This window comes from Zootoca vivipara, chromosome 9 (assembly GCF_963506605.1).
Source record: "Zootoca vivipara chromosome 9, rZooViv1.1, whole genome shotgun sequence".
Lineage (NCBI taxonomy): Eukaryota > Metazoa > Chordata > Lepidosauria > Squamata > Lacertidae > Zootoca > Zootoca vivipara.
The window spans coordinates 36,342,536-36,368,575 of record NC_083284.1 but is presented as its reverse complement, the minus strand read 5'-3'; the positions used below and the strand labels follow the sequence as shown (position 1 = coordinate 36,368,575).

The 26,040-nt window shown below is 42.2% G+C and overlaps 1 protein-coding gene and 1 long non-coding RNA gene across 3 annotated transcripts in view; one reads left to right on the top strand and one right to left on the bottom strand.

The window, feature by feature from the left end:
• Window positions 1-1,982: 1,982 nt before the first annotated feature.
• Window positions 1,983-26,040, bottom strand: part of USP38 (ubiquitin specific peptidase 38) — a 26,293-nt gene continuing 2,235 nt past the window's right edge. Inside the window, exons 1-10 of one of the 2 annotated variants that reach the window (XM_035112113.2) lie at window positions 21,138-22,014; window positions 16,981-17,110; window positions 13,103-13,232; window positions 12,859-12,960; window positions 11,130-11,288; window positions 9,994-10,187; window positions 9,018-9,111; window positions 8,065-8,171; window positions 5,266-6,613; window positions 1,983-2,965 (exon numbers count right to left, since the gene is read on the bottom strand). In XM_035112113.2, the coding sequence (XP_034968004.1) occupies window positions 2,804-2,965; window positions 5,266-6,613; window positions 8,065-8,171; window positions 9,018-9,111; window positions 9,994-10,187; window positions 11,130-11,288; window positions 12,859-12,960; window positions 13,103-13,232; window positions 16,981-17,110; window positions 21,138-21,870 (3,159 nt within the window). In that variant the 5' untranslated portion in view covers window positions 21,871-22,014 and the 3' untranslated portion in view covers window positions 1,983-2,803. Of the gene's footprint in view, window positions 2,966-5,265; window positions 6,614-8,064; window positions 8,172-9,017; window positions 9,112-9,993; window positions 10,188-11,129; window positions 11,289-12,858; window positions 12,961-13,102; window positions 13,233-16,980; window positions 17,111-21,137; window positions 22,015-26,040 lie in introns of those variants that run through there. The other variant, XM_035112115.2, reaches the window with a different exon arrangement.
• Window positions 22,174-26,040, top strand: part of LOC132592637 (uncharacterized) — a 26,115-nt gene continuing 22,248 nt past the window's right edge. The window contains exon 1 of the long non-coding RNA XR_009558137.1: window positions 22,174-22,486. This is a non-coding gene — a long non-coding RNA (uncharacterized LOC132592637). The remainder of the gene's footprint in view (window positions 22,487-26,040) is intronic.

Here is a 26,040-nt window from a genome sequence, read left to right as displayed (position 1 = left end):
GCCTTTTACTCAGGTTCTAAAAGTGTATCATCCAACTTGAAGAACAGAGAGATTGAGAGCTTTCCAAGGGCACCCCATTACCCATTGTGGGAAAGGGGAATGCTCAAAGTACAGTAGATATATCTTTGTTCTGATCCAGCAGCTCCTTATTCATTTATTTCCCACTGCTTATTCTAGATGGTGAATACAACTGGAGAATGCAGACTTGCAAAGAAAGGATCAGGGCTCCTAAGCCTAGAGGCTGAATGTTTTCAGATGGCAAACCACAAGAGACAAGAGTTCTCACTCTTCACCAGTTCAGCTTAACCAAAAGCTCTCCTCTCTTATCTTTCTTGACTGCAGTAGCACATTTACTACTGATGCACCAATCCTCTTTTAAGCAGAACAGTATTTTGGCTTAGATCCCAGGGTCTTAATTTAACCTTGTAGATGAAATGTTTCCTGTTCCTTCTTCCCTCCTGCAGCCACTGTGCTTCCTTCCCAAGCACCTCTCTGGAGGACTGAGGGGCCTCTTCTGAACGTGGGTTGGGGGCACAGGGAAATGCTGGAGATGGGTGGGGTGGGGTGGGGAAGCTAATTATTATGTAAACATTTAGTTTAGATCAAGCCCAGATCTAGAGTATCCCTGCCCTTCCCAGCAGCCCCATCACATTGTTCTGACGTCCCTTCACCCCCAAACCCTCCAGAAAGGTTTGTGGGTCACAGATGACTGCAGCACAGGAAGTGTTCCCTCTATGAACTTCCTTAAGTTTACTTAACTTAGTATCAAAGCCTTTAATCATTAAAGCAAGGAAAAGCACAAGACGTGTCAGTACACAGTTCAACATACTTGTTTTGCTGTAGTCTCTGAAAAATCCAACATCATTTAAAAAAGGATATGTCACTATATTGGCTTCTCACTCTTCTGTATGCAGCACCCCCATAAATATCCTAAAGATACTTCAAGAGAAGAACGTCGTTTCATTATAATTTTTTTTATATAAAAAAAATCATTTCCAAATGGAGCTTTTTGCTGACAGTGATCTCACTGAAGCAAGTGCAATCCTCCAATGACCCCCTTTTCTATTTTATTATTTATTAGAAATGACTAGGTAAAGGTTAAGGGGCCCCTGACCATCAGGTCCAGTCGTATCCGACTCTGGGGTTGTGGCGCTCATCTCGCTCTATAGGCCGAGGGAGCCGGCGTTTGTCCACAGACAGCTTCCGGGTCATGTGGCCAGCATGACAAAGCTGCTTCTGGCAAACCAGAGCAGCGCATGGAAACGCCGTTTACTTCCCCTATATATCTACTTGCACTTTGATGTGCTTTCGAACTGCTAGGTGGGTAGGAGCTGGGACCGAGCAACAGGAGCTCACCCCATTGCAGGGATTCGAACCACTGACCTTCTGATCAGCAAGCCCTAGACTCTCTGGTTTAACCCACAGCGCCACCTGGGTCCCATTAGACTACCCATCAGTAAATATTCTCTAGGAGGCTTACAAATAATACAATATTAAAAATATAGTATTTTTACAAAAAAGGATGGTTAGAATCAGACTACTGTATTTATCTTACCTTTACAATTTCTCTTACCAAGGTGCTCTAAACAATTCCTTTAAACTAATCCTGTATGCTTATTTATATAAGATTTGTAAAGAGTACTCCATGCAAAGCTCATTGGGTGGTTCTGATGGAGCAGAGAATGAATGCATAAGGAAAATCTAGCTGGAGGTAGTGGTTTTAGCCAAACATTTCAAACTTTGTTTTATATCCATTATGTTGGCTTTTCGAAAAGAGGGAGAAATAAGAGGTTTCCTGCCACACCCCAAATATGTAAAGTTCAAGAGCATGAAAATGTCAGTTGCAAAAAATGTTTCATCTCAGCAATATGGGTAAAGTTTCATTACCATATTTTTTGTATTCCACAAAAGCAGTGATGTCAATAATAAACAGAATAAAATGGAAGTCCATTTTGAACGAAAAATCACGAACAACAAATGTATTTTTTAGAACCATCAGACTTTACTTCTGGCGAAGCTAACACTTTCCAAAAACGTATTAAGTTCATATTAAACAAGAAATTAACACCTCATGTTCTACACTCTTCTGCAGCCTCAAAAGGTTTTGTACTTTGTTAAAGTACAAGGCACGTACAAAGTCTTTTCCTTCAAAACAAAGCAGATGTACTCCCTGAAATAATTTTAAAATCCTCAAAGCAATTAAAAATACTACAAACTTTGCATTTTTTTTTACTTAATTCCCACCCCCTACAAGACCATGCACATTTGGAAAAATGATTTAACAAGCACATTAAAGTGACTTTTTAATATATGTACCTGTAATGCAAATATATTGAGTTTGAGTATTTCTTATCCTGGATTACATTGTTAGCACATTGGATTTTTATTTATTTTCAGGTTACCAACTCCAGAGCCTTTGAGGATTTATAGATTTATGGACAAATTAACCACACTGCAAACACTGCTGGCGTTGAGTAACCTTCTCTTTTTCAAAGAATAAGTATTCTTTCATCAAGGGATTTGGGATTACATGTTGCAAGTGCTTTTTAGTAGTTCATCTAGTGTCATAAAAATCTTCTAACTCCTCTTTTGGAAGAATATCTTTCCATAAAAACAAGTGAATTTAAGAGGTAGATTTCTCCATGATGCACTTATTTATTTCAAATAAAAAAGAGAGTTTTCTTTAGAACAAAGATCACATCTTGAAAAAAAAGCTTAGTACATTATTTAATACAGTTCAGTAAGAACAGTCCTAAGCAGTATCAGGAGCTGTTTGGAAACCAATGCGTTTGATGCTCTCTTCCTAGAACACTAGTCTGCCAAGAGTGCTAAATCCGCCTCCACCACCTCCGCCAGTTGGCCCACAGCTTCCTGGGGGGTCATTGTCATCAAATCCATTTGGCCGAAAGGAGCACGAAGCTGCAGCTGCTTGAAGGGCCTGTGTTCGAGCACTAAGCTCTTGCTCCTGAAATAGACAAGTAAACCTAGTTATGAACATTTAAGCTCGTTTCAGAGTAAGGGGGAGGGGCGGCAATTTACATTTGGCACAGCTACACCAGTTTTGTTCAGCAGTGAGCTGCAGAATGCTCAAGCAGAAACTCAAAAGCAGAAGCACGTAACAGAAGCACCTGTTAACACTATACAGCAGAAATTATTATTATAATCACCATCATTATTATATTTATATACTGCCCTTCATCCAAATATCATGTGGTATGCAGTTGTGTGCTTTGAAAAACAGAAGAGACGTTTAACTGGGGCCGCAGTTTAACTGGGGCCTTGCATGCTAGAGGTCCCAGATTCAATCTCTGGCATCAACCAGGGGGATGCACATAGCAGATCTGGGAACAGACAGACAGACAGACAGACAGACAGACACACACTGGGGGGGGGGCTGCTACTCGGTATATACAAAGGCTGCTTCTTGTGAAGCAGCCTGAGGACACCCAAAGCTATTTCAATCACATACTCAAACACTGCCCCACAAATGTAAGCACTACAAACTTTTAAAATGAACCCAAAGCTAAAATTCTTACAATGCTAGCAAGATCATGAAGGCTATAGAATGACTTCAAAAGATACAGGTTGTATAATTTCAGTTCTCTTGCATATACTGGCCTGGTGATTAAAGCCTCAATACAATTCCCAGGCTATGATACTGCAATGACTGTTTCACGGTGTACATCAATGCTGTTCATTAAGCTACTAGGGGTTAATAAGTGCATCAAGTACAAATGTTGCAGGAATTCTGCCTAGTTCTTTAGTAATCGTACTTGAGCAATGTTGAGTTTTGATGTTGCTTGAGGGAAAAGCGAGCAGCTGAATCCAAATATCCATGTACACTATAGGTTTCATCATAAAATCTGATAAGGTTGAAGCCAACTCCTTATCATTGAAAACTTGCTCTTGTAACTATGTTTAGCCAATAAAAAGTTGAAGGCATGCTAATATAGACCTAGCATTTATCCCAAAAGGTTTTAGAAGGTTGTGGTGTGTGTCACAAAATAGCCAATCGTTTAAGGAATACATTTTAAAAATGAATAAATTCCTCTCAAATACCCTCAGTTCAAAAATCTCCCTATTAAGCTCCACTATAAAATGTTACCTGTGCAAAATGGGTTTTTGAACGACATGATTATGCAAATCAACTGAGTAATTCTACAGTTATGAAACGAAATGAATTAACTAAGCGGCATCTACAGAACAGAAACTATTTAACGCTGATACATCAATGGTGGGGAATATGTGGCTCTTCAGATGTTGCTGGACTCTTAACTCCTATCCACCCCAGCCACCATAGCCAATAGTCAGCACCTAAGGCCACAGATTCCCCATCCCTGCGATACAGACTTCAGAAAGTTTCAACAAAAATTATGGCTGTAACTTGTAAAGGATGAAGTGCTGCAGAATCTTTCAACGAAACACATTTGTGTTTGTTCCTTTCCTTTGTGCTTGTTTAGAAAACATTAAACCACATTCATTTTTGTATCACAACTTTGAGGTTACTTTGTATTGTTAAGATAGTCATACAGCAAATTGAACTGCCAGATATTCCAGCTTTTCTAAACTAAATAAAATTCAAGTTGCATTCTACAAAAATGTTTGGAAGTTTTTAAACACCTCATTACTTAATGAATGAATATTCATTCATGAATTTCAGTGAAACCCACTCCCCCCCCAATTCTTCACGGAAAACACCTGGTAATGCAACTACGTTGTTCTGTACAACATATCATCAGAGCTACATATCTGCAAAATATTCACACTGAATGTCACATAGCATTCTTGTGGAAAGTATAACAACAGCCTACACAACTGAAAGATCTACTAGGTAAAGGCTCAGTTCAGACATCACACTCAAGCATGGCTAAGGAACCATAATAATGTTGTTGGGCGAGATGTCTGAACTAGAGACAAGCCAGCTTACAAACTTGACAAGCCAAAAAACAATCTGGCGTTGCCAAACCATTGTGTACAGAGATGCCTGCACTAGGCTCTTACCTCCAGAAGTACTGCCCCATTGAGATGGAAGTGATCCAGCAGCTCAAAACCATGCAAAGTCTCTTGTATTTGTCTGCAAGCTACAGCCTTGGGACTTACAACTATAGCTAGATGCCTGCATTAAGCTTTTACAGTGCAATCAAATACATGTCTACTAAGAAGCAGTACGTCCCATTGAGTTCAATGGCGCTTACTACAATGTTAAGTGGGTATAGGATTGCAGTCTTAAGCCATCTAATCACATTAGCAATGTCTGCACCTTACCTGCAAATATAGCTTATTGTCTTTTGTAATGGCATCCATAAGATCTTTCTGCAGAGGGGGATCTCCATTGACCCAGAGCCCATTGGTTGATTTAGCGCTGAGTGTACTTGTACTGTTCTGTTTTTTGTAAACCAGCACATAAGCAGTGTCCTTGGGGAATCTGCTCGTAATTTTCTGGACTGACTGAAATGAGGTAAATGTCACTCGGCTATCATTAAATAAAAACCATTCCTTTGACACCTCATTTTCATCCAGTTCCTTTTCAGAAGCTGCAACGGGAGCTTCTCCAGCCATCAAGTTGCTTTGTGGATAAGCTAAAGCCAGACTTTGGGTTTGATCACAAGATCCTAATGAAGGCCCTGAACTGGCAACATTTCGGGCATAAGAATAATAATGCCCACTTTCAGATGATATGCCAGAATGCACAACTACAGAACTTAAAACATAAGGGACTAGTTGAGGGCAACACACTTCTTCAGCACCAGAAGGCTTGAGTTTTTTAGCTAGATTCTCACCAGTGTCAGAAAATTCAACACCCATAGACCATACGCCTGGCACTGGACTTAAGGGTGACGCAGTTCTTTTGACAGGTAACTCCAGAACAAGTGGCAAAGACACATTGTCTAAGATTTTGCGCCTAATGTGACATTTGGGGTCATATGAAAACCTTAGGAGAGTAAGAATGAGGTATTCTGGCTCCTCTACAATTTGCATAGTTTTTTCCGCATTCTGTAGAGAGGCACATTTTTCACAATAATATTGGTTATCCCCTTTAAGAACCTCGGGTGCCAGAAAATAATTCAGCAAGTCAGTAACTGAGGGAGTAGCTTCAGTGACATGTTTCCGCAAACTATCCCTGTTCTCAGACTTGCATGGAAAAGGATCTTGAGTGTTTTCACAGTTTGAGTCAATGGGAGGGTCTTTTGAGGTCCCATCATTTGTGACCATTTCACAGCAATCACCAATTGCTAAACCATCCGCTGCTGTTTCTGCCACAGGACTGAATGCCCCAGTACTGACTTGTTCCATGCAGTCATCTTTTCCTTCAGGTGAATTTTCTGTACTTGGTGGGTCAACGTTTTCTAAGAATACAGGAGGACAGAAAGCAAGTGAAAGATCTGTGAAGGCTTCTTCTTTGTAAGAAGTACTTTTGCAGTTCAAACAACATATGCTTGTTTGCAGTTTCCCCCGAAACATTTTCTCTATTAATGTTCTTTCCTCTCTGCAAGGTTGTTTGGTAATCAGCTGCGTTTTGCTGGACACCTCCTGGACTACAGACTCTTCATTCATATCTTCTGAAAGCTTTGACAAAGAAAGGATTTTCAGGGTCCTCTCTTCCTCATGCAGCCTAAGGAGGAGAAATCAAATGAGATGATTTATTTCCCTACCAATTTCTCTTCACTGATTAAAGCATCACTGTTTTAGTTTATTTGCTTGTATGTATAAGTGTCTCTCTCACACAAATAACTGTTGGTATAATAAAATAAATAATAATAATAATAATAATAATAATAATAATAATAATAATAATATATTTATACCCCGCCTATCTGGCTGGGTTTCCCCAGCCACTCTGGGCGGCTTCCAACAGAAAAATAAAATACAGTAATCTATTAAACATTAAAAGCCTCCCTAAATAGGGCTGCCTTCAGATGTCTTCTAAAAGTCTGGTAGTTGTTCTCTTTGACATCAGATGGGAGGGTGTTCCACAGAGCGGGCGCCACTACCAAGAAGGCCCTCTGCCTAGTTCCCTGCAACTTGGGTTCTCGCAACGAGGGAACCTCCAGGAAACTGGAGTGTTATTTAGTATATTACACAAAAAAAGTTTCCTGCATATATTTTTTTTAAAAAAATTGCTTGCAGGGATTCAAGAGTTCTCTAGAACAGACATAGCTGCTGATTGTAAGCCAAGTTGAATGTCTTACTGAAAAAAAAGGTTAGACTACAGATGTAAACACCAATGGCATGCATGCATGTTGGAGTTAAGAAGGGTAGTCAGCCATTTTGGCTTTGCAAATGCATGCTAATTAAAGAGACTAAACAGAACCTAGATCCCCCCCCCAAGCAGCATTTCTCTACCACAGATATTCAGGGCCACATTCAATTAAACTAAGCAAGTCACCCTTGTGCAACAGGGTTGCCCCTCCTCCTAATCAGGAGACCCTCCAGATCCATGTGGGGAGAGGGAGACAGGAGCAGTGTTTGAAATTCTCCAGGAGCATTTTGCATCTGGCTATTGACCACTTGCTACCAAGGTGCCAGGATGGTGCCTGTCGTCTCCACCATCTGGAGGTGCATGCCTGGGGATCCTTGGATCTTGATTGTTTTCCCACACTAGCAACACATCATGTATAATGTTATCTGTTATATTTTATCTGCACAATCAGAACAAATTTCAAGAATGAAAATGTCATTTGAAAAATATGTTTGAGTTGTTTGGCCCCCAGATGACTAGGTATTCCATTTTAGCGACTGTAACCCTGGGTTTAAGGAGCCATTTGGCGCCTAGCTTATATATCTGTGTTTCTAACACTGGACAGGAGAGCATTTCATTTGGCAAGCAGAGATGCTTGCACTGAAGGAATGATCATAATACTGTGGCACTGAAGGAATGATCATAATACTGTGACACTGAATTCCTCCCTCAGTTCCGAATCCTTGAAGATTCCGAATACAGTTATAACTTGCAATTCTAGAACTCTAGCACAAAAGAACTTAGAAATCTGTGATGGTATCTCTGGTTATTTTTCTTTGGTCAACAATGTAAAAAACACCAATGCAGATTTCAGAGCACCATACCTATCTAGCAGGAACCTGAGATACTCAGAGCAGTCCTGCTGGGACCTGGGGGTGAACCAGGGTGGCCTGGAAGCCTCAAAGAAAATCCGAGGAGCATAGGCTTCTCTCTGTATCAGGAAGCAAGTAAAATCAAGTGAAATGCAAAGTAAAGACACCGCTCTATGAAGCATTCCTTAATTTCTGAATTGGGATGCTCAAATGATTAGATTGCAAGTGCATGCAAGTATGACAGATTAAATCTCATGTATAAAAAACAAACAGTGCACTAATAGTTTTACCTTCAAATCTATCTCTTACATAACAATAATCTAAACTGTAGATTTGTTTCTACAAAATATGCAAGTAGACAAATGGCTTAAAGCTAAAAAAAGTTATACGGGTGTAGCAAGAATATGAACTATTTCATCCCTTTTCCCTAATCTTTTCAGTGCCTTACGTACAGCATTTTTTTAGTTGTACACAGCAGCCATACTTGGATGCTCATTTTTGACTTCACAAAGCAAGGTCTGGGCAGCTGGGAACAAATGTCTGAAACTGGCGACAATCCAAAATTACTACTGTGAAAATCTCAACTATGTTGGCTACATTTTAACTCAGGCATCCCCAAACTTCGGCCCTCCAGATGTTTTGGACTACAATTCCCATCTTCTCCGACCACTGGTCCTGTTAGCTAGGGATCATGGGAGATGTAGGCCAAAACATCTGGAGGGCCGCAGTTTGGGGATGCCTGTTTTAACTATTCTGCACATGTTTTTGCAACTTATAAAATTTCACTCATGGAAAACAAGGCTATTCTTTTTTCTTGGCTTAGAAAAGCTGAGAATATTAAAATAATCTATATGAAATATGAACGTGTTTTTGTCTAGGTACATTCTGGTAGAACATTTAGACAGATGCAAGTTTTGGATATTATGGCTACAATATTCAGAAAATTAAAAAAGAGTTACACACACCTGAGTATGAGCCAAAAATGCAAATAGATGTTGCAACTTTCTCATTAGTGAATTGCACCCATTTAGATTTAAAGATAATACGTGCCTCCTGAAACTGCAAAAGGGAAAGAGATGAGATGACAATGGTTTCATGTACTGTATCGTCATATGAACAATGTTCTGATGGCACAGAACAAATTTATCTGACATTAGCTTTGGTCAGTGTTTGCTTTTGTAATGCAGAATGGTCTGAATGACCCAGCACACTATGGGCAATATCCAACACTAGTCCTACTAGAGTTGTTACACTGAAATCATGACTATCTTTTTATTCCACTGATTTCAAGTGGTCAACTCCAAGTATGACTTAGTCAGATATCAACCATTATTCATACAACACACACCTTGTTTCAATTCAAAGTGGATTTTTTTATAAAAAAAATTATAGAAGATGATAGTCTAAAGCAGGCACCCCCAAACTTCAGCCCTCCAGATGTTTTGGACTACAATTCCCATCCTCCCCAACCACTGGTCCTGTTAGCTAGGGATCATGGGAGTTGTAGGCAGAAACATCTGGAGGGCTGCAGTTTGGGGATGCCTGGTCTAAAGGAAAGTGGGCATTTTTCAAAAAAACAAAACAAAAACCCCCAACAACTCCCAATTGGTGATTTTCTTGAGTGCATAAACATCTATCAGGGAGCAAAGTAAACTATATTTTATTGCCACGATGACTTATGTAAATGGTATAATTTTTACCTATATTAACATGAATACATGATGACATGCAGGATATAATGTGAACTCCAATATATCTGAGCCCAATGTTTGGTTAAGGAAAACTGAATTTAGGCCAGTGGACCAATTTCGCCATGTTACCTAGTTCTTCACTGGCAATATCAAAACCATAATGATGTGATCCATGATTTTTTTTTAAAGAAAAATATACGTTAGTACAAAGAATGCTTGGGATTCCTCACAAGAGGAAGTTTAAACTTACTCTGTAGCCATGAATAATGCCTGAATCACACTGTTCATATAACATGTATTTCCTAAGTTAATCAGACCAGTCTTTCCCGTTTCAGATTTTCCAGAAAATCTAGACAGACAAGATTGCAAGGAACTGGATTGAGATGTCCAGGCACTCTGATTTAGTATCATTTTAATTTTCTCTTCACTGGGTTTGGGAAGGTCCTACAAGAAGGGAAAATTCAACACTGAGCAGTGAGCAGCAACAACTTTAAGCACTTGTTTTCACAACACTATCTACAAAGCAATAATTTAATAGTCACCCCACATTGTCCTCACAACTCAGGCTCTTTACTCATGGTAATGCTGAAAAAGTATCACAGTTGTTTGGCCAGCCATCAAAGATTCACTGTGAATGCACAGCCAAGAAAAATTACAAGAGGCTGTGTCTTTTCAACTCTAAATCTTTGATCTGTGTCCCCACTATTTCTTTGCCACAAAGAGTGCCTCTCAAGCTGTAAAGTGTAGCAAAAACACTCGACAGCCTCTGTTCACCATAAGATGCATTTTTTTAATGATACACCAACCAAAAGAGACAACAGTCAAAGCCAAATATACTGCTGTGTGTGTTTTCTGCCTTTATGGAAGGACTTGTTCTACATCTTATGACAATGGTGTCACTGTATATATTGATTTGATCTGAATGAAAAATGGCATAGAAATACAATAAATCAAATAAAAATCAATGTATATATTCTTCCTCAATACAAACAACATTTCTGATCTGGAAATATCTTGGTCATTTCAAACCATTTCCACCATCAATGAGTTAATACATAGTGACTTTTTCCTTCGATAATCACCAATAATCTTCAGTAACTCTATGAAAATGCTCCAATAAGGTAAGGGTGCATTCTCTGCTTTTTAGTGCTTTTCTGGATTAAGCAACCAGAGATCTTATTTTTAAAGATCAATACTGATATAATTTTTTTCCACATCTTCCTAGCCAGTGATTTTTCTAGTTCTACAATATAATCCAATTTTCTCCCTCAATCCAAATTCTCAATCCCTCCCTCAATCCAGATTCCTCCCTTAATCCAGATTCACTGCAGAGCATCAAGACCAACCCGCATCTTCAACCTGTAGCATTTAATTTATTTGCATTACCTTGATAGCTTCTAAAATAGGCTCATAGAGTTCTGGGAATCCAGAGTAATGATACATCATACAGTGTATTAGCTCACTCAGCTGTCCCAAGAATGTTGCACTGGAGGCAAGGCCATTGATTCTGAAAGATTTTACCAGCTTGTCCACATGAGGAACAATCTAATGTTAAGAGAAAAAGACCAAAGCATTTGCCCCAGTTCATCTGAAAAACTATGCTATTCATATCTACTTGAATGCAATTAATAACTGATAACCATTTTAATGGTAAGGAGCAAAAGTTGTAACAGAAAACCCTCAATTCCATTAAGATATTTAAATCACGATAGACAGCAACATTGCATTAGTATTGCATTGTTCTTCTAAATCAGCCTGCCCCAACCTGCTGCCTTTCAACAATTTTGGATAGCAAAACCCCAAACAGCTGAAGGACAACAATTTTGGGGAAGGCTGTTCTAAATATTATTATTGAACCATTTAATGGCCTGTATTGTTTACTGTCACCCTGATAATGTACAACCTGTTCCGTATTCTATGACTTTATCTTGGTATTAGTTTGCAGCTCCATCGAGGGTGGCTCACCTCCACCTTGCCCATAAATTCAAAATCTTAAAAGGAATTCACAATCAAAACAGTATGAATTAGAACATTCTAGAAAAGCCTGTATTCAACAACTTTTTAAGCAGGCTACTGACATCTTTGACTCCCAACAGAATTTTAGAAACATCTTTACTGAATTATGTGCCTTCATATTACTACATTTTAAGTGAGAGGTGTTTAATCCTCCAGTTTGGAGGCCTGATCTGCCCCCCCCCCCCAGCAATTCTGGCCCCTCTTGAGACCCCACAGATTTTGTTGGTGGCAGCAGGAGAAAAGATGACGTAGACACAATGCTAGGGTGGGTGGAGTTGAGCACTCTGAGGCCCCCTACCTGTAATCTGATGGGTGCACAATCTACCTCTCTCAGATGATGTAGAAGAAAAATTAGCTGAGATGGTTGTGTGCCTGTGTGTAGCCTGCACATTCAAGACTGTGGAGTAGCCGCTGGCATGAAGAGCTCAGAGGCAACTGTGAATTTGGCCCTCAAAACAGACTGTAGGAGGTGTTTAAAACATAACTGAACATCATGAACTGGCAGGAACATTGAGACATCTTTTGTGGTAGTGGCTCTATCTAACTCCCCTTGCCAAGTACTTGTGGCAGGTAAGCGTGCAAGGAGTTCTCACAATTCTTAATATCTAGTTCTATTTGTTTTAAAACTCGTTTTGTACAATACATCTTCAGTAAACAGCAGGATAAAACTGAAGTTGCAATACATGATATAACCAGAAGGATAGACCTTATTATCTGCAGTACAGTGGTACCCTGAGTTACAAACGCCTCAGGTTACAAAGTCCACTAACCTGGAAGAGTTACCTTGAGTTGATAACTTTGCCCCAGGATGAGAACGGAAATTGTGTGCTGGCGATGCAGCGGCAGCAAGAGACCCCATTAGAGAGGCCTCTAGTTAAGAACAGTTTCAGGTTAAGAATGGACTTCCAGAACGAATTAAGTTCATAACTAGAGGTACCACTGTACAGATGTGAAGTTGGTTATTATAGCTGGTTTACAACTAGTCACAAGACGTTCACCCTCCAGTATGAACATAAGACTGCAGTCTAGATTTTACAAAGAAAGCTATGGAAGTTGTTTGTAAGCAGTAGGTTTAAAGCTCAGACAAATGAAAACTTACCAAGTGAAAAGCCTCTGGAGAATGCTGAAAACTAAGCAACATGTGAGAAAGGACAGCCAAAGCACCAGGTCTCACAAGAGGAAACCAAAGTCGATTAAAAACCTTTAAAAAAAAAACCAAACACATCAGAATTGAGATATTCTTCAGTTTTCTGTTATACAGCAATTTTCATTCTGTATTACACAATATTTACACCAGTCTGGAATAAGCAGAAAAGCTGTTCTGCAAAAGCGACCATACCTACCATTTCAATCTTAAGCAAAGTAACATCAATAAGGATAGTAAACTTCTGGACCGCAGCCAGCCCTTTCAAGAGTGCTATCACCCAGGTCTCCACATGCTGAGCCAATGGCCAGGACAGCCATTCAATCATTCTGAAAAAAGATGGGGTGCTTGTTAGTATTTCAGAGGGAAAAAAGGAAGAAGTTCTAATTATTTAATTACCCCACAGTTTGTGTTGGTTTTCATATTATGACCATCACATTAAGTCACACTGAGAGTCATGGCAGTGCATAATTCTCTGGCCTTTGCAAACAACTTTCTCCAAGGTTTTGTGGCAGGGGGAAGTTCATTAGTTGCAGTACTCAAACTGCAGTACTACACCACTTAGAAAATAAGAATTTATTTTATCAAGCTAACGGGAGCTTTTTCGTTTGGAGTGCTGTGTGGAATACTGTCGAACAAGTGCCATGAATGCAGATCAATGCTTTTATTCCCTCCCCATTTTCTGCCATTCTGTAAACATTTACCAATAAATGTCAAAGCCAACCAGTGGTCCTTATTAAACAATATCCTCATGTCCAAAGTTTTCAAATAAAACATTTATGGCAGAGATCTGAATTAAAGGAAGCAAGATCTTGATGTAATGGTTTCTCTTTTCCGACTGGTCCTTGCACAATGCTAAGATATGCTAGGAAACCAAAACATTTACTAGGTTTCCAACATTTAATGTAACATTTACTTTTTTTCAGAAAGGAAGAAAACATCTGTGGAGAAATGGCAAGTGCATATCCCTCACTAGTACACCCAACAGCCAACAAACAAGGTGACCCAGCATTCCTTTGTGTTTGTGATGCCTGCATTTAGCAATACAAAGCAGAGATGTTGCTGTGCTTAGTAACCAATGACTTGGCTCAAAATATGAACCTTAGTGACTCATGGTACTCAATTTAAAGACAAATTGAGTATACAACCCCCAACACAGAATTAAGCTTCTTCTTTCCAACTTATGTCTCTGTTTTTGCAAAAATGACATTTCTCAGAATTCCAGGTGCCTGGAAGAAGGGAGAAATAGACACCCCAATTTCTTTCTCTACTGCCAAGGTGGAGGAAGACAAGGAAGGAGAAATATTTCTCCTACCACCATAGCAGGAGCCAGAGATGGGAACAGTTTTCTTGGGGAGGGATGGGGAAAACAACTTTTCCAAGCATCTTGCACCTTTGCTCATAACTGCTGCTCCCAACCAAATCACAAAGCACAACATAGCTTTTTTTCCTTGGACCATCCAATTGTTGAATTTGTAGTTGTGGGTGGAAGGGGGGTCTGTTGGTGGTATGGGGTCTTTTCGCTGTGCTGTTGTATTGTGAGGGGAATAGTGGTTGTATGAGGTACTTTCTTTCCTTTTCTTTACATTGCAATGTAGTCAAAGCAAAATTCCAAGTATGGTTGATACTTGGCCAATAAATTATTCTATTCTATCAAGCCAGAGAGAGCTCACCCATGTTTAGCTGAAAACCCTGTAAGAGACTGTGAATGCATAAAGGATGACAGGCTCTGCCAAGCAATTAACGTTTCTTCCAGCTCACCTACATGCAGTCTTTTGTGATCATTGACCTTACACTATACCTATCCTCATATTAGTTGAAGATACTCCTCTTCATCTAGCTGACCAATATAAATGACTGCAGTTGCTCAGCTAGAAAGAAAAGGCAGGTGAAGCTGGCTTCCTCAGGAAGATTTCACTAACTGATGATGTATTTATCCTGTAGCTGTGGGACTTGTCTCTTATGGTCTATAAGCGTTGTCAGCACTAAAATTTAACATGATAGGCAAATAAGATTTGTGTGTGTGCTAGTAAAATACTGTGTGTTAGCTAGAAAATGTTGAGCACTTATTTGCAAGGCTATGTAAGTTTTAAAATCTATGGCCTACAAAGGCACAGGAATTTAAACAATCAATACCAAATAAATCATTTTCAGAAAAAAAGAACCAGTTAGATCCCTAGGTTTACTTAGCAGCCTACCATATATGTATTGATTGAAGAGATATTTGTTTGTCAGAAACTGTTGTTATTAACCATATGCATGTAGCAAAAAGTTGAAGCCAGCACCATAATCTCCACAGGCCCCAGAACGGCTACTAATAGGCTTAATGAAATCACCTATTTGCTTGTTCTTAGCAATGTGATTAAGCACCACCTTCATTTCTATTTATTGCCCTTTCTCAGCACTTCATATCCTAGACTGGTATCTAGAATTTGATTTATTACATTTGCAGATTTCTAAATGCTGGATGTTATGACCATTGTTAATATTTGGAAAAAACAGATAATCTGATGTTTAAGATTTCAGTAGCAGTTAGCTCTTCTTTCTAAGAAGAATGACTTGGATCCAGAGATAAACCTCCTCAAACAATAAGACTTTCCTGCCTATTATATATTGGAGTCCCCTGAAAAGTGACTCCTAAAGATTAGGGAACTCTCCAAAATGGGACTGAATGCAGTGCAGGGGACTGAAGCAGAAAGGGTAGAAAAGCCAGAAAAGCCTGAATGAAAGCACCTTTGTATAAAAGAGACTGAGATTATACTCAGCATCACAAGCCCCAAACAATGCATTTTGCAACTCAAGATAGATTCACATAGTGCTACTTTTGTCCTCTAACTGTCCACCTAGGTTGTACAAAAATGTATAGAATTGTTTTATCTCAATGAATGTACATGATCATATGCATGCTTAACTTGAAGTAAATACCATTGAAGTCAATGGGACTTGCTCCCAAATAAATGCACATAGATTGCAGCTTTCATGTTGCTCGAGTATACCCCATGTTCAAAATCACCTATTTTTAAAAAGCAGCAAATTTTACCCATAAACTTTTATCCAACGGCCAATAATTACTACTTGCTTCACAAAAGCTTACTAAATACTTACTAACCAAGACAAACAAGATAATGCTGCTGAAAAGAAACAATATCTAACTTATTATGAGAAGGTAACTTCACAGGTCAGGTTCTTTGGCAGAAACTGTTTTTACTTTTTTAAAAACCCTGATGCCCTTTTAAAGTTGTGTACTACTACCCTGTTTCTCCGAAAATAAGCCGTAGCCATAAAATAAGCCGTAGCAGGATTTTTAAGCATTCAAGGAATAAAAGCCATACCCCGAAAATAAGCCATAGTGATAGGTGCAGCAGCAATGCTGGCCACAGCCGGAGGAGGAAAAAAATAAGACATCCCCTGAAAATAAGCCATAGTGGGGGTTTTTTTGAGGAAAAAGAAATACAGTATAAGACGGTGTCACCACACTGAGACTGCCCAAAATAGAAATATAACAGGCCAGTAGACAAGATCAGTCCCAATAAATATGCTTATCACAAGTTGATTGATTTGATAAAAGACAGATTGTTGTATTAGAATACCATAATACCTTCTTTGTCAATGATTATACTGTACCACTACAGATTTTCCTGAGTCACATTTTCCAATTTTTAAAGATTTCATTCGGTTGCAAAATGTGTTAATGGCATTACTATTTTTATGGCTGCAATATCTGGCAATTGGGTTTGCATCCCTGATGAACCAGACAATAAAAACACAACACAAATGCATGTTTATTTTTAGTACAAATATTTACAAAAAACATAAGATGGCATGCCAGAACTTAGTAGAGACATTTTTCCTCTTCTCTCACAAAAGGAATGCCTCTTCTAAGACTGTGCTTGCCACAACAGTGTCTAAAACATAGTCTAAAAACAAAATGTTTTTCCTCCTCTTCAGAATAGTGTATTGTCCATTTACCAATTTATGCAGATTGAGTCTATCCATTGAAACTCATATGATCAAACAGCTATGAGGTTTTCAATTTGGGTAATGCTGTCATGCCCTTTTCTAACACAAAGACTATACCTGCACAAAGCTTGAGTCATACTTGCATCTTTTACATTTGGATCTGTGGTAAGGCTTCCGATGAGCACTGTAATCATCTGTAATGGGATATGCTGCACAAGACTTGCCAAGGCAACTGAGGGTTCAAAATCTATAACAGACAAATACACAAGAAAGAAGTATTTATGCTTTGCTTGTACTCTTTTTCCTACTGAATTTTGAAACACATTTCAAGTACATATTAAAGTTCTATTACAACATATTATTCAAAGTTCTAAGCAACATCTTAATCCATTCAGATATGTTTTTGTAAATTAAGTCCAGCAGAAGAATTTCTTCCTTTGGCCTGTCTTAGTATTTTTTGGGATGTTATGTGATCAAACAAGAAGGAAATTTGGGTATTCCCCCACTTTCATCTCTTTGGGAGTAGTCTATCTGTATGTACCACATATCTAGCAACTTTTTGAATTCCAGAAATGTGTTGCTCATGAACAGAACACAAACATGTATGGGAAAGCTAATAGTCAAATAGTTAATATTATGGAGCTGAGGAAACATATGAAAAGCCTCTGCTGGATTAGGCCAGTGGTCCATCTAGTCCAGTATTCTGCTCTCACAATAGCCAACCAGATGCCTACAGGAAGCATGAAAGCAGGACCTGAGCACAACAGCGCTCCCCCTGTTTGAGATTCCCAGGAAGTGGCATTCAGGGGCATATCACCTCCAACAAGGGAGGTAGAACATAAACCATTGTGGCTAGCAGCCATTAATAATAAAAGCAATGATTCTTCAACATCAACTTCGTTGGACTGGTCATGTTGTGCGGATGCTTGATGATCGTCTTCCAAAGCAACTACTCTATTCCGAACTTAAAAATGGAAAGCGTAATGCTGGTGTGGTCAACAAAAGAGGTTTAAAGACTGTCTCAAGGCAAATCTTTAAAAATGTAGTATAAACACTGACAACTGGGAAACACTGGCCTGTGAGCGCTCCAGTTGGAGAACAGCCTTTACCAAAGGTGTCATGGGCTTTGAAGACACTCAAACTCAGGACGCAAGGGAGAAACGTGCTAAGAGGAAGGCACGCTTGGCAAATCCACACTGTGATCAACTCTTACCCGGAAACCAATGTCCCCACTGTGGAAGGATGTGTGGGTCCAGAATTGGCCTCCACAGTCACCTATGGACTCATTGTTAAAACAGTGTTTACAGAAGACAATCTTACTTGGCCATGAGTGATCGCCAAAGAAGAATATCCGTATCCACTCTGAATCTGTTTAAACCTCTTTGAAAGCTCTCAAAGTTGGAGGTCACCACTACTTGTGGGAGCAACACTTCATAGTTTAACTATGCACTGTATGAAGTAATCCTATATAATAATATGCAAGTGTCCCTGCGTCCAGTCCCTGTGTCCCGTGTGTCCCTGGGGTACTGCGCATGTACCCCAGAGACACAGGGATTGGACGGAGAGACAGAACGCGCACACGCGCTCGCTCTCCCCCCCCGCCTACCGTTTAATCCGCTTAGTCTGGGTGCTCCGCTGAGCCCAGCTGGGCAGCGGGCGCCCAAGAAAAGGCCGTGATTCGGCCTCTTTCTGTGGCGGCGGCGGCGCATGGGGGGGCGGCTAGCCCCTCCCACAGCCGCCGCTTCGTTGGAGCGCTCCGCTGAGCCCAGCTGGGCAGCGGGCGCCCAGAAGAAGGCCGCAATTCGGCCTCTTTTTGTGGCGGCGGCGGCACGTGGGGGGGGCGGCTAGCCCCTCCCACAGCCGCCGCTTCGTTGGGGCGCTCCGCTGAGCCCAGCTGGGCAGCAGGCGCCCAGAAGAAGGCCGCAATTCGGCCTCTTTCTGTGGCGGCGGCACGTGGGGGGGCGGCGGCTAGCCCCTCCCACAGCCGCCGCTTCGGCGGGGCTGCACACCCGTTCCTCTTTGCTTTGCACACTAAAAAACAATAAAATCTGTTCTAGCGCCCGTTTATTTTAACGGGCTGAATTCCACTAGTGCTTTATAAGAATGTAAGAAGAAAGATGGTAAATTAGTTCACTCTCCAGGGCATCAGAATTTTTTTCCAATACAAACTGAAATATTTATGATGCAAATTACTCTAGTTTCTCTATGGAAATTTCCAGGAAATTCACATCACTAGACAGATTAAACTAATACTGAAATGTAATAAGTTAACAGTGTTATCCCCAATATCTGTTTCAGTTACAGTTATAACTTTTTTATACTTCAGCATGCTGTAAGGTTAGCACAAGCCACTCTATGACTTCAGCTGAATTTCAAAGTTATCTAAAAGTAACCAAACAGCTAACCACGCAAGAATTGTCAAGAGACTCAAGCTGCTCTCCGAGTTCTGTCCAAACTTAGCTAAATATCAAGCACCAAATGCCATAATGATTTTTGGCCCAAGAGGGAAGGACTACAAGGAAGATGTGGCTCCCAGATCTAATAATCTAGTATGTCATGGACCCCTTGCTTTTTAAAACTCACCTACTTTGAAAAAGGTTACATAAATTTTAAGTGCTTTAATTAGTACTTTATCCACACTTCTTGTTGCCTTACACTTTGTTCCAATTCAAATGTTACCTTTGCAACCCAGAAGCAATGACCTTCTCCAGAAAAATGTGTAAACAAGAACCACACGAGAACTGAAGATAAAGCCATGACTCTCTTGCATCACCACTCCTTTAACTAATGCAACCACAGAGCTTGGTTCTTGTTTACACATGTTGCCAGAGCTGCCTAGGATGACATTAGGGAGAGAGAATGCTGCTCATGTTGGATCCCTTCCAGTCGGGATTCAGGCCTCATCATGGGACTTAAACTGCCTTGGTCACACTGGTCAATGATCTCTGGTGGGCTAGGGACAAAGGTGAGAGCTGTCTCCTAGTTCTGCTGGATCTCTCAGTGGCTTTTGACACCATCAACCATAACATCCTTCTGGACCGTCAAGAGGTGTGGGGAGCTGGGGGCACTTTTATACAGTGGCTCCGCTCCTTCCTCCTGGGCCGTGTTCATAAAGTGGTGGTGGGGAGTGAGTGTTCAGACCCCTGGGCTCTCACGTGGGGTGCCTCAGGGTTCTGTCCCCTCCCCCATGCTTTTCAACATCTACATGCAGCTGCTGGGAGAGATCATCAGAGGGTTTGGGCTGGGTGCGGATGATACCCAGCTCTACCTCTCTTTCAAATCAGAACCAGAGAAGGCAGTGAAGGTCCTGTGTGAGTGTCTGGAGGCGGTTGGAGGATGGATGGCGGCTAACAGATTGAGGTTGAATCCTGACAAGACAGAAGTACTGTTTTGGGGGGACAGGAGGCGGGCAGGTGTGGAGGACTCCCTGGTCCTGAATGGGGTAACTGAGCCCCTGAAGAACCAGGTGCGCAGCCTGGGAGTCATTTTGGACTCACAGCTGTCCATGGAGGCGCAGGTCAATTATGTGTCCAGGGCATCTGTTTATCAGGCTGAGACCCTACCTGCCCGCAGACTGTCTCATCAGAGTGGTGCATGCTCTAGTTATCTCTCGCTTGGACTACTGCAATGCGCTCTACGTGGGGCTACCTCTGATTAACTAAAATTCATCCAGAATGCAGCAGCTAGACTGGGGACTGGCTGCCGAGACCATATAACACCAGTCTTGAAAGACGTACATTGGCTCCCAGTATGTTTCCGAGCACAAAGCCCTAAATGCCCTCGGTCAAGTATACCTGAAGGAGCATCTCCACCCCCATCGTTCTGCCTGGACACTGAGGTCCAGTGCCGAGGGCCTTCTGGCGGTTCCCTTGCTGTGAGCAGTGAGGTTACAGGGAACCAGGTAGAGGGCACTCTAGGTAGTGGCACCCACCTTGTGGAACGCCCACCCACCAGATGTCAAAGAGAACAACAACTACCAGTCTTTTAGAAGACATCTGAAGGCAGCCCTGCTTAGGGAAGCTTTTAATGTTTAATAGACTATTGTATTTTAATATTCCCTTTGGAAGCCACCCAGAGTGGCTGGGAAACCCAGCCAGATAGGCGGGGTATAAACAATAAATAATAATAATTATTATGTTGTACAAGGAGAACATTTGGTGATGCCTGTATGGGTGACTGCACAAGCCTACTTCTTGCTCTTCCTAAGGTGATACCTCTGCAAACCCCAGAGAGGCACTGAAGCCAACACCTTAGAAAGCGAAACAGCAACTCACCGGTGGACGAGATGATGGCGAAGAGCTCCTGCAAGGAGGGCAGCAGCGTGTCGGGCTCTGCCTTCCAGATGCTGCGCAGGAGGCCGCTGACTTGGGTGACCTGGGAGACGTAGAGGCGCAGCTCGGCCTCGCGGGTGCCCTGCGTCTGGAAGTGGGCGATGCTGCGCACCAGCTGCTGGCAAAAGGCGAGCGCGGGCTTCCTGCCGCGGGGCAGGCACTGCGGGAAGTCGCTCAGGAGCTGGCAGAGGCGAGCGCACAGAGGGGCCGGCGGCCTCTCGCTCACCAAGCGCAGCGCTTCCCCTTGAAGCAGCGCGAAGAGCTCCAGCACCGCCGGGCAGCTGATGAGCAGACGCAGCCCCACCTGGATGTAGTCCAGCACGGCCGGGTCCAGGCTAGGCCCGAGGCCATGAGCCAAAGCGGGAAGAGGTGGAGGCAGCAGCGGCAGCGACGCCGGGTCTCCCCCCTGCAGCAAGGCCAGCACCAGTCCGCGTGTGAAGAAGGCCTCGAAGTCGTCGCGGTGGTGGCGGGCGTAGGCCTCGAGCACCTGCCGCCCCACCTGGCGCTGGAACTGGTCGGGACCCTGAAGGATGAGGCGCGTGCTGAGCGAGAACATGGCCCGGCACTCGGGCGCGCTCTGAGGAGCCTCGGCCGACTCCACCACGCGCCGCACGATCACGCGCTTCAGCGGCAGCGGGTGCGAGGAGCTCACCAGGCCCTCCAGGATCTTGTCCATGGCGAGCGCCGGCCCACCATCGGGCGACCAGGCCCCGCCGGCCCTTCTCTTCCGCCGCTTCTCTCGCGCCCGCCGTCGCCGCCGCCCTCGTCACCCCCCCGGCCGGCAGCGGCGCCTCAACATCGGCCCCAGTCCCCCCGCCCGCCGTCCTCGGGAGGTTTCTAAACACCGGTAGCTCAGAGGCCCCGGACGCCAGGAAGCATCTGACCCGGAAGCGACGGAGCGGCGCAGAGTCACGCCAGGCAGGAAGTAGAATTACTCGAAACGCACATAAACAACCCCCGCAGCGCTCATCTTTTCTCCACAAGCCCTAGCAACGCGCATGCGCCCATTCCGCCGCGGAGGGCGTGCTGCGGCCCTTGCGCTGCAGCCCAATCACAGAGCTCGTGGAGGTAGAGAGGCGGGGCCGCGCGATAAAAGAGGGAGGGGCGAAACCTGAGGAGGAGGAGTTGAAGGGGCGGGGCTCTGCTGGTCACTTGAAATGGTTGGTGGTCTGTCAAGCGCCCTCGCGCCTCTTCTCTAAAGCCGCTCATCGTGGAGAACTAAAGCAGGGGCTCAGGAGGACTCAGAAACAGTTCTCTGGTGGGCTGGCTGTATGGTACTTCAGACAGCAAAGGTCTGGTCTGTTTTGTTTTGAACGCTCTCCTATGCGCAGCATTCTTTTCAAGTGGAAAATGAGCACAACAGGGAGAGAATTGGGTTTTCTACCTTAGGGGATATGGGGATTTCTACCTTAAGAAGATGAAAACTGCCCTGGATCAGATCAAAGGCCCATCAAGTCAAGCATTCTGTTCTCCACAGCGGCCCAGCAGATGCCTCTAGGTAGCTCAAAACAAATAGCAATAGTCCCTCCCTTTCGTGTTCCTCAGGGGCAGCTTGTCTCAAAGGCTTCTTCCTCCATTGGAGCTTCTTAGTGGAATGAGGAGAAAGGGTTTTTTTTTAAACCCCCCCCCCCGAAGTTTCCTTATACATGCCCATAATCTGTTTCAAAGCGTTGAGAGACCCTTTGAAACAGTGTGAGACGATACAGAGAGGAGAAGGTATTTTATTTAAAGCATTCATATTCCTCTTACACCCCTTAGAAATACTAATGATTACCACAGTATTGTTCGCTCTGACTGGCAGTAGCTCTTCAAGGTCTTAGGTTGGGCTCTTTCATTCCCTTGATCCACAAATATTTATTTAGCTAGAGATGCCAGGGATTGAACTTGGGTTCTGTGTACGAAGGCCATACCCTTATCGCTGAACTATGACCCCCTCCGGCCCAATATTGTTCTCGTTTTGGAATTTTTCATATAGCAGCCACTGCCATTCCTCAAATATTGAAAAGAGCAGTCAAGGGGTATCTTTTATTATAGTAATGCAGAACAAGTATTTTTGTTACATGACCTGCTTTGTTTCTAGGGCAGGAAGCTTCTTTTCCAAAGCTTCCCTTTATAGATGTGAGCTAGAATGTGGGTGAATTTCACCCTGTAGCTAAGCTGCATTCTTAAAGCACCGTGTTCTCCATGCTGTCTGATTTGGATGCAGAAGATTCACGTGTGTAAGAGATTGATTCTGCCCTGCATTTTGTACCATGTTATCCTATATGGTTAAAATCTAGTACATTTGGCAGAAAAATGGTAACAGATACACTTTCCCTTACATTTCACTTCAAAGTCTTAACTATGTGAACCAGCTTGGAACAAAATCACACAGAACACACTTTTCATCCAGTAGGCCCTATATTAGATGTAAGCCAGAGTTCTCACACCATAAGTGAAAATTGTGAGGTGGGAAAAATGAAAGAATTTTTCAGGTAGGTCGCTAGGTAGTGAGCAGCTCATTATGTGAATAAATGTGGCATAAGCTGCTAAGAATGAATGTCAGGACCTGGACAAAGAACAACACAATACTTGTTTTCCGAACAGCAACAAAGAAAATCAGTTGCTCAGTCATTTAAAAAAATGATTGAGAGTTGCACCATTGCCTCAAGCAATTGTATCATATGTTTTTCTCATGCAACTAGTGTAGGGATGCAATGTGATAATAGTTACTTTGTAGGTGGTATTTAGAGGTTAATCATATACACAGTACTTTGAAGGCTAGTGCTCATCACTACTAGTACAACTCAACAAAGCATGACTAATATTTGCACATGGCTTCAATTCCAACCATCATATAAATCCCTCCCATTTAATGTGTTGGATTATGCTTGTCATTAAAAATACTGGCAGTCCATGTAGCATTTTAGTTCTAAGTGTTACATATGGAGTACTGTACTTTTTTAATCAGTCATGTACCCCACACATCAAAGTGAATTTATTCTCTTCAATGTGTCACATTTATTCACAAAGCACAATGCTAGCAGTTGTCCAAACTGTGTAAAACTTGCTTGCTTGGTTTCATAAACGCATGATTCTTATTCACCACTGATAATCACTGGCTTCAGTCCCGTGATTCCCATGAAAATTGATATATGGCCACTTGAAAACAAAGGCTTGACAGCTCTAATTGTGGAAATCAATTGTTTGTGGTCTCTGCCTATGCAGTGAGCTCACTTGGATCTGTTCTCTGCTAAAGTTGTGAAATATAATGGAATTAGCATTGTATTTGCTGTGCACAAACATGTGTTTGAGGACAACTACCAGTATTTAAATCGGATAAAAGCACTTATCATTCACGATAGAGAAGTAGTATAGAAGATCCTCGTTTTTCAATCTCCTTAGAGGGTTTCATATGGAAAGAAAGTGACAATAACTTCACCACACCTTCTGCAGGGTTTCATCATTCTTCCCACTCTTTCAGACCCCCAAAATAATCGTATGTAATTTAAACCATAGACATATAGCAAGCTGCCTTATACTAAGTCAGGGGTCGGCAACCTAGGGCCCATGGGCCACAAGCGGCCCATGGGGGTCGTTTAACTGGCCCATGTACCTCCCACTTGGGGACCCTTGCCGCCCACTCGGTCGTCTCCTGTGCGCCATGCTAAGCCGGTACGGAGCAGAGCGGGGATCGCCTTCCACAACACTGGTTGGCTTCCCATTGGCTGCAGGAAGCTCCTGCAGCCAATGGGCAGCTGCACACACCTCTGCGCCGTCTGCAGGACCTTGAATTGGCCCACGCTACAAAAACTTTGCCAACCCCTGAACTACCATAAGTTATAATTATATCACTGGTTCATCTATTTCAGTATTGTCCACTTTAGAGATGGGAAATCTGTTTTCATTTAATTTGCAAACTGAATTTGCACTTTCTGAAATGATGTGGAAATGTGGAGAACTGAACTTTTTTTGGGGGGGAGGGGAATCCAGAACCTGAAATTGGCAGATTTACCCATCCTTAGTCCACACTGACTTCACAGTGGCTTGTCTGCCCACAGTCAGTCCATATCTGAGTGGGATTAATCAGGGGCAGGGTAACTCAGTTTTGATTACCTTACAGCTGTTAATCTTAAATCCAACCACAAATAGTTAATAAGAGACCTCTACTGTATAATAACAGAAAGTGTTTTATCTATGAATGCATCCCAAGTATTGGTTATGTTGCCCATCAACCAACTTCAATGAGGGCACCTGCTATACCTTCCTCCATAATATAATTCCTTATCATTCCACAAGCTGGCAGTACATTTCACAAGCTAGGAATGTGGCTTTCTAGACTACACAATGTTGGCAACAGTACAGCTTGGATAATAATAATAATAATAATAATAATAATAATAATATCATCTCTGCCATGGGAAGAAAGGTTACATGCATCCAATTTATTATGTTAATAACTGAGGCTAGTGAAAATGATTTCCAGATTGCAACAGCAACATAAATGTAAAAAACCTCACAGTCACCTTGAAAGCTTCTGCTGGAAGGCAGGATAGAACTATTTTAGATAAATACAAACAAGTATCCTCCCTATGAGTTGGGATAATATTTCAGAACTCCCGAGAGAGAAAAACTGACAGTCCAAAACAGGGGTGGGGAAACTCAGGTTCAGGAGCCAAATGCCCCTCTGAACTCTCTTCAGGCCACACCCCTTCCCCTGCTACATCTCTTGCTGTTCTGCTCTACTTTCTCCTTGTGTGCATTTGCCTGGCTGGAACGTGCTGCTGAACAATGATAATGCATCTTACATGCATGTAGAAACCTCTGGATTTTGCATAGATGTGAGGTGGAGAGAGACTACAGCATT